At 53.4% G+C, this 8,260-nt stretch overlaps 1 protein-coding gene across 1 annotated transcript; it reads right to left on the bottom strand.

Moving 5' to 3' along the window:
- Positions 1-3,362: 3,362 nt before the first annotated feature.
- Positions 3,363-7,916, bottom strand: KLF4 (KLF transcription factor 4). The gene is made up of 5 exons (XM_064404442.1): positions 7,448-7,916; positions 7,228-7,345; positions 6,203-7,097; positions 5,960-6,124; positions 3,363-4,477 (listed from the first exon to the last, which is right to left on the bottom strand). The coding sequence occupies exons 1-5, from the start codon at positions 7,450-7,452 to the stop codon at positions 4,302-4,304; spliced, it is 1,359 nt and encodes a 452-aa protein (XP_064260512.1). The 5' UTR covers positions 7,453-7,916; the 3' UTR covers positions 3,363-4,301.
- Between the last annotated feature and the right edge of the window lie 344 nt (positions 7,917-8,260).

Here is an 8,260-nt window from a genome sequence, read left to right on the forward strand (position 1 = left end):
TTAAATTTCGGTGAATGATGGGCCTTCCCCTCTTTTAAGTACACACTCATCTCTCTTGGTGTCCAGAGATAAAAAATACAGCTGTTTAATCTGGGGTGCTCTCCTGGCAAGCCCACACGTGGCGGTGCTGGTGGTGGTGGTGGTGGTGTTCCTCTTCCTCTCCACATCAGTTTTGCTCACCAAACCTTGAGTTTACTTCCTCCTACCAGCTCTTCTACAACAGCCAGATCCCTTCCCAAGCCCTACTCAAGAGGTGTAACCACTCTGTCTGTCCCCAGCTTGCAAACTATTCCTATTCTCCTGCTGTCTTTGAGCACGCGACCCAATTGCACTGAGGGGAGGAAAGCCCAGGGACAGACACAGATTAATTTGGAAATTCTTGTACTCAAATGCTGTTAAAAGTGCCTGCCAGGGACTCCAGTGAAAGCAGGCTAGCTCCAAGATCCAGCACACTCCCATAGGAAACCTGTGTAAACTAATTCTGTCGAACCGTTAGCACTCGGGGTGATTAACCGCAGCAGTCTCTGATCTTCCCTTATTAAAGAGAAGGAGAATGAAATTCACTGATTCATATCAGCTTAATATAAATCCTTGTGAGATTCGCCGTTGAGTTCAGCTGTGGCAGGATCTGGTAGCCACCACGAGGGATAAGAAAACTCTCTTGCAAGTAGCCCTCCATGTGACAGGGGGTGGCTGAAGCCACTTGTGCTGGGTCACAGACAAACCCAGTCTCCCAGGCCATGGTGTGCAGCAGACAAGTGCATGGCAGCTGCGGCTCCGAGAAGGTTTTTTTACTCTGGTGCCACTTTTGAATACTTGGCACTCGGCAGGCAGGCATGTGCCATCTTGTTTTAAGCAGCTCCATCTCTACATGCTAAGCGTGCTCCAGAGAGATTTGGGCTAGGGGTGAGCAGGATTAAGGACGGCTGTAGTTTGACTGCAGAGATAACTCCCTGCCACGAGAGATTTTGCCTTCAGTAGCTGAAATAGTGCTCTGGGGCAGCTCTGGAGGTGCTCACCCCATGTCACAGAGGCCACCCCTAATAACCTCAAACCCTGACTTTTAGATGCCCCAGCAAAGTGGCACATGTACAGCTTTAGCAACGCTAAACAAATCTTGTTTTTCAAGACATGCTTACAAGACTTCTCGGTGTTTTACATATGTTTTTATGAGATACGCTTTTTGATACATGTGTTGTTTCACTGCATCCATGTGCAATCCTGCACCTAAGTGCAACTCCAGGATCGCAGACACGACGAAACAGGTGGCAAACACAACGTGCTGTTTCCAGCTCTACTTACCAGAGCACTGCTCATTTCAGTATTTCCCCCAGAGACCTCCTTAAGAGTAAGGACTGCCCCCCATGTGTTGAGTGCTGTATGGCAAAAAGTGAGCTGTTGGCTCCTGTCCTCCCAAAAAAGTACAGGAGTAGCAACTTGGAAATGGTTAAAGACACAGCAGCATTTCCTTTTAAATACAAAGTCACAGTCCTGTCTCTTTCAGTCTGGAAATTCATACATGACGAAAGTTTGGTTAGGATTGGGGAAAAAAAGGGAATTAAAAAAAAAATAAATCAAGTGGAATAGGGAACAATGCCCTGTTTCAACAATGCCATTGTTCATGCAATTAGAAACCTAGGGTCCAAAAAAACATCAAGCGAAAACTGAAGCTGGCTGAAGCAGATAATGCCTTGCTAAGTGCTACAGTGCCTTACAAAATTCTTAAGGGTGCATAATGACAGAATGCTTGAAAAGCAAAATAAACCCGTTTTCCAGATGAAATATTCAGATTTCAGTACTTACAGATGTGCTAAGAACATAGATCTTAGACATACGTAAGAGGTTTTGAATGGCAGCCATACAGAGGAGATCCTACACCTACCAAGCATGCCCTGGCATTATCGGATAGGACAATGACATTTTAGGCCCTCAGCACACGCCAGCTTCAATGCTGACCTTGGATCCCTCATCCAGAATTCGCAGACAGAGAAGCAGAGGAGGTAAAAAAATGCCTGGTTTAATTGTAAAAAAGTTTTCACATGGAAAAAACTTCAGATAAAGGATGAGTCATAACTTTAATTTAGCTTTAAATGTTTGCTATTTGCAAACCAAACAAGACATTCCCTACTCCCTGTGTTACCTATAAACCAAATCAACAAAGATAGCTTTCAGTTGAACAAAGCATGCCTAGGCGATAAGGGGTGAGAAACATTTTCTGCATCATTATATTACTTACACAAACCGAGGGAGAAATGGCAAGGGTCCCCACTCAAACACCACATTGAAATGTGAACTTTAGTAGCATTCCAAAGGCACATTCAGACACAAAAAATTGATATTGCCACTTTTGTTTAACTACTACAAAGACACAAAAGCCTCTTGCCTGCTCTTTTTTTTTTTTTTTTTTTTCTCAGCTTTACTGGGCACCACATACACCCAAACTCCTGGCTGACAGACATTACAGATCAGCTGAAGAGGAATCGCTTCTTCCCTTTTATCGAATAGTGAGAAAACCAGATCCCATTCACCCGGCATTAATGTGGAAATCATCTGTTTGCTACACGTTCTGTAAGGCAGCTGGAACAATGAGGTCCCGAAGGAGAAGCACCACGGGGGCTGGCAATGACCCGGGGCGGGCTCACCGCCCCCGGAGCTGCGGCGCGGCACGCGCCAATGGAGGGACGCCGGGGACCTCGCAGCAACACGTCCTCATTCCCTGCATGGTCAGCCTTCCCCGGCTACGTGCGCATTCCTGCAGGAATCCTGGCTCTTCGTTGAGTGACTGGGTTCCCAGGACAGAGCAGGTTTCAGAAGAAAACTCCATGCGGGTGATGGTTTAGCGGCGTTTTGTGCACGCGGCCTTTATTCTCCGAGACAGGTTTCATTCTTTGCTCGACATTACGGAGTTTTCCTTTGCTCACACCTGAGGTGGTTACACTGGCTTGCCTAAGAAATCCAAGGCAATGAAGATGAGAATCCTTCATTGCTGAGAAGACTGTTAAAAAAAAATTAATTCTAGGATTTGTTATCATCAGATGCACAAGGTCTTATGTCCTCAACAGAACTATGTCCTCTAAAAAAATCATTTAAACTGAGTTACTTTAAAAATGGTGAATTACAGTTTTACCCATGCAGGTGAGATAAGCAGCAACTCGAGATCCAGAGCAAAAACTTTCCATACACCTTTTTCCCTAAAAAGAGATGTTACATCAGCACTGTGCTTACACAATCCTGTCTTTCAGTCTTGAAACTACAAGCATTTGCCACCACCTCCTCCTTGCCTTGGTAAACTCAACCACCAACAGATACCTAACAAACTTTCTTTGGCCATGTCCATACACATAAAAAAACTAGAGCAAGCATTCAGATAAAATATTATAGGTTTATTTAAAACTTATTTTCACCTTGAATATGCAAAATACAAATTCCAACAAAACGTTCATTATTACTTCGTAGTTTACAAATATACAAAATAGAAGTTTGCTTAAATTTATATTACATATTTATTATGTAAAGAACTATATAGAAAACATTTGTTCTGCTTAAGGCATATTTGGGAATAAACCATTGTACAAACTATTGCACATCGAAACCACAGTGCATTACAGACTGTCTGCATAAAGTTATTTTCTTAACAAAAAAGATAAACCAGGGTTATTCACCTGATTTAGGTCATAATTGGCAATCGGAAGATAAAAAATAGTTCCTTGTCAGATATGCAGCAGTTTGAGAACTTTGGCTTCCTGTTTTTGGTACCTCTAGAACCAACAGTCACTAAGCACCATGAAATAGGCTTTTAAAATATAATTCTGTACCTGAATTTTTCCTCCTCTTTTAACATTGTAATGGCTTTTAGAAGGAAAAAAAAAAAAAGAAAGTACAAGATGACACGTACATCTAATATTGCATTGAAAGGAAATTAAGGGAATGTAATTTCCCTGTGTAATATCCCCACCCTCCGAACTACATGCAGTCTGTTTAACCCTGATATCCGTGACTTCCAGTCACTCCTTGGCATTCTGTAGTCCAGAAATAATTCAAGTTGGATTTACAAATGGAATGATAGAAGATCCAGTCATTGACCCCAACGTCTTTGGTTCTCTTAAGTGTATAACTATAAAAAAAAAAGAAAGTTGCAATGTCCGTATGCATTTATCCCTCTTTTCCACTCTTTGGAAGACTTCACCTCGATTATCTGTAGTGCTTAAAATGAGTTCTCCCCGTCTTGTGGAAGACAGTCCTTGTGCTGTAAATACTGAATCTCTGCGGCAGTCGGGGGAAAGATCCACTGCTTTCCCAAATCAGAAGTGCCTCTTCATGTGTAAGGCGAGGTGGTCCGACCTGGAGAAGGCTCTGTCACAGCGCTGGCACTGGAAAGGGCGGTGGCCCGTGTGTTTTCTGTAGTGACGAGTGAGTTCATCGGATCGGGCAAACTTCCACCCGCAGCCTTCCCAGTCACAGTGATAAGGTTTCTCACCTGTAAAAAAAAAAAAAACCAAAAAAAGAAGAAGTGAAACACATGAGTTAGGGTTTTCGTTTTTTTTTTTTGCGGCTACCACTTGTAGCACCTACTTTCAGGCAGCTGTCCTAGATAAAACAAAGAGTGGGAAAATGCAATGAACTTGAAGCAGTTGCAAACAAACTACAAAGACTAAAAGAGCAAAGCTGTCTTTTCAAGATGTACAGATGCTATGAAATGCTAGTGTCACTTAAATCTTCACTAAAACGCTTGTTTTCACTGCCTTGCACACGAGACTTCAGAGCACCTGAGTGTGTATTTTTGCTGGCGGTGTTACACAATCAAATACCAACCAGAAATAGCTCAGCAGACAACGTATTTAGATAATTGTAGGTCTCAAGAATGAAAAAACAGCCGGAAACTGTTTTCATTAGCTCAGCCTGATTAAGGACTCAGTCTTGCTAGTGTCTTCATTATACAAAAACTACTGTTGATGGCAAGATGAGCTTCCCCAACAATTACAAACTCCCTGTCCTACACATCCTGAGCATGGTGCTGACTGGCTTGGGGCAGATGTTCACTGATCACTTGCCCAATTTTTCTTCCCCTTTCTGCCATTACCTGGAGACATAGCCTAATTACTGTAGAGCCAGTGTATTTTCCCTTTCCCATCTCCCCTTCAGGAGAAAGTTCTGAATCAGGTTCACAACCCAGGGATTCAAATTATGCAAATTCCCAGGTTATTTAGTCACTGTTACGGAATGCCCACGCTGGCGAAACCCGTGTGCTGTACCTGCTTTCACAAGCTGAGTTATTGCAACTCTGCACTTAGCTGCAAAGTTAGAGACTGGGCTCAGACACAGACTTTGGGCAGATTTTATCTCAATTCTAGCAGTGGACAATCGACAGTTAAACTCTGCTGGTGCAGAGGGAGATGTCCTACAGGTGGTTGAAGCACCCCATCGGCACTGCCAGCAAAGCTGAAAGCCCCTGCTCTTCAGGGAATCTAAGTCGGTTTTCCCAAGAAGGGAACAACAGCTTGCAGAAGTGCACAACCTCTTGCCCTACAGCCAGCCAGGAGAGGAGTGCGTGTGCGAAGCATTTAACCACCAGCAAGGAAAGTAGTTATCTTCGAGAGAGGGCTGCTGCCTTCTCAGAAGTGGGGCAACACAATCCCGAGCAACAAATCCCAGCCGGCTTCCAGCTACCTGCTAATTAGCTAGCCACATAGCAAGAGAGAAGTAACGAACTCTGACTTGGCAAGAAACCCACCCGCTCCCACATCTGAGTCACTCCGAACCATTAAGCAAAATGTCAAGCCAGTAAGTGAAGACTGCTCAGGACTTCACGTAGCCAAGGGGGGAGGAAAAAAAAAGCCCGGAAACCCAGCAAGGAAAAGCCTTGTTGCTTTTAACCCTGCTCCTGTGCTCACACCCTTCCACTGTCCGAGGGGGTCACACCGGGCCAGGACATCCCCCTGACCCCGGCGCTGGCACTAACCTGTGTGGGTTCTCAGATGCGCCTTGAGATGAGAGCTCTTGGTGTAGGTTTTGCCGCAGCCCGCATAGTCACAGGTGTGTGTGGCCGTCCTTTTCCTGGGCCAGGACCGTCGTCCCCTCTTGGGCTTGGTCTCCTCAGGAAGGCAGCTCCCCGGCGGCATCAGCTCTAGAGGCGGACAGGGAGCAGTGAGCACGGCCAGCGCCAAGCCGGGACATCCGCTCTCCCAGCACGGCGGGGACTCACCTTGGTACTGCAGCGCGCCGGGAGAGAGCTGCTCGGGCAGGAAGGTGGGGTAGCCAGGAGCCGGGGGGTAGCCCGGGGGCAGCGGCGGGTGGCCCAGCCCCGGCGTGGCGGGGAGACAGTCTCTGCCGCTCAGCATCTCCTCGGGCCCCAGCGACGGCGTACTCCGGGCGGGCAGCGGGCGGCTGCCCAGGGCGAACTCGTGCTGGGGGGCTCCTCGGGGGCTGCTCCCGTGCGGCGGCGGCGGGGCCAGGGTGCACGGCGGCGCGGCCTCCTGCTTGATTTTGGGGCACATCCGCGGCAGGGAGGCGTAGGGCGCGCCGGGGCCGTCGGCGCCGGGCGGAGGGGCGGCCGGACCGCTCTTGGGGCTGAGCCCCGGGTGGCTGTAGTCGCCCACCGCCTTCACCACGAACTTGCCCTGCAGGCTGCCCAGGGGCGGCAGCGCGGCCGGCGCTGGCAGGTACACCGCGTCCAGGTCCGGCCGCATCAGCTCGGCCACGAAGCCTCCCGAGGGGGACACGTCGGTGATGTCGGCCAGGTTGAAGGGCGCGGCGGACCCGGCGGCGGGCGCCCCGTCGCAGCCGCCGCCGCCGCCGTAGAGGAGACCGGCGGGCTCGGGCCGGGGCAGCGGGTAGGCGAAGGGCCCGGCGGGGCAGGGGCTGGCGGTGGGGGCCGGGGTGGCGGCGGGGGCCACCACTATGGCGGCGGCGGCGGGCTCCTGGTGCATGAGCGAGTTGGAGAGGATGAAGTCGAAGTCCAGCAGCTCATTGAACTCCTCGGCGTCGCGGCGGGGCCCGAGAGCGGCGGCGCCTTCCAGCTCCGACGGCGGCGTCTCCACCGGCCGCGCCGACAGCGCCGGCGGCGGCCGCTTCAGCTGCGACAGCTCCTCCCGCCAGCGCTGCGGGGACATTCGCACGGCTCAGCCCCGGCCGCACGGCACCGCGCCCGCCCCGACGGCCCCCGCCCCGCCCGGCCCCGTCCCGTCCCGTCCCGCCCGGCCCCGTCCGTGCCGCGGCGCCGATACTCACGTTGCCGGGGCCCGCGGGCCGCGCCGCCTTCTCGCGGCCCGCGGCGCCCGCCGCGAAGGTGGCGATGGAGGGAAGGAGCGTGCCGCTGAGCGCCATCTCGCACTCGCCGGGGGGCTGCCTGCGGTGGGGGAGACACAGCGGAGTCAGCCGGCGGCCGGGCAGGGAGGGGACGGACGGAGGGAGGGAGGGAGGGAGGGCGGCGGCCGCGCCCGGCACCCACCGCATCCGTGCCGGGGCGTCCCGCCGAGCCGCCGCCGCCGCCGTGGTCCCGAGCGCCGGCGCGGAGCGCAGCGAGGGGAGGCGGCACGGACGCGCCGTCCAGCCGCGCGGAGCCGGCGCAGCGCCGCCGCCGGGGCGGTGCCGCGGGAGCGCCCTGCTGCTGCCGCTGCTGCCGCTGCGGCTTCTTCTTCTTCTAGCTCGGCGCTGCGCGGAGCGTGGCGCGGGGCGCTAGCGGCGCCGCGGGGACGAGGAAGATGAGGAGGAGGAGGAGGCGGCGGCCGCCGCCCGGCAACGCGGCTCCGGCACCGGCAGGGCGGCGGCGCGAGGCGCTTCCCGAGGAGCCGCGGCCATGTGGGGAGCCGGGCAGGACGGACGGGGCGCGGTGGTGCCGGTGAGGAAAGGAGGGTGTGGATGGAAGGAGCGATGCGCCGGGCGCGCTCCGCCGCCGCCGCCGCCGCGCCCCGCTCGGCACTGCGCGCTCCTGTCGCCGCCGCTCCCTCTTATCACCTCACTTCGCGGGCGCGCCGCCCCCGCCGCCATGGCGACGGCGACAACAAACGGACATGTGGGGAGAAGGGGGGGACGGGGCGGGACGGCTCCCGGGAGCGCCGGGGAAGAGCGGGGGCTCCGCCCCGAGCGCCCCGTGACGCGGGCGCGGGGCGGGACGCGGGGACACACGCGCCGGGGATGCCCGCGCGCCGCGGGGGCTCCCGCACCGGCGGCGGGATGGGATGGGAACTCCCGCCGGGAATGGAAGGGAAGGAGGCGGAAGGGAGCATCCCGAGCGGCCGCCGGGGCGCTCTGCCTGTCCGCC

The sequence above is a fragment of the Passer domesticus genome, chromosome Z, assembly GCF_036417665.1.
Source record: "Passer domesticus isolate bPasDom1 chromosome Z, bPasDom1.hap1, whole genome shotgun sequence".
Classification (NCBI taxonomy): Eukaryota; Metazoa; Chordata; class Aves; order Passeriformes; family Passeridae; genus Passer; species Passer domesticus.

What these genes read in the sequence shown, in the direction of transcription:
- KLF4 (XM_064404442.1), bottom strand. An exon ending in CGGCGCGCTGCAGTACCAAG is followed by an intron (nt 6,125 to 6,202) that starts GTGAGTCCCCGC and finishes GTCCGCCTCTAG; the next exon opens with AGCTGATGCCGCCGGGGAGC. An exon ending in GCATCTGAGAACCCACACAG is followed by an intron (nt 4,478 to 5,959) that starts GTTAGTGCCAGC and finishes TTTTTTTTACAG; the next exon opens with GTGAGAAACCTTATCACTGT.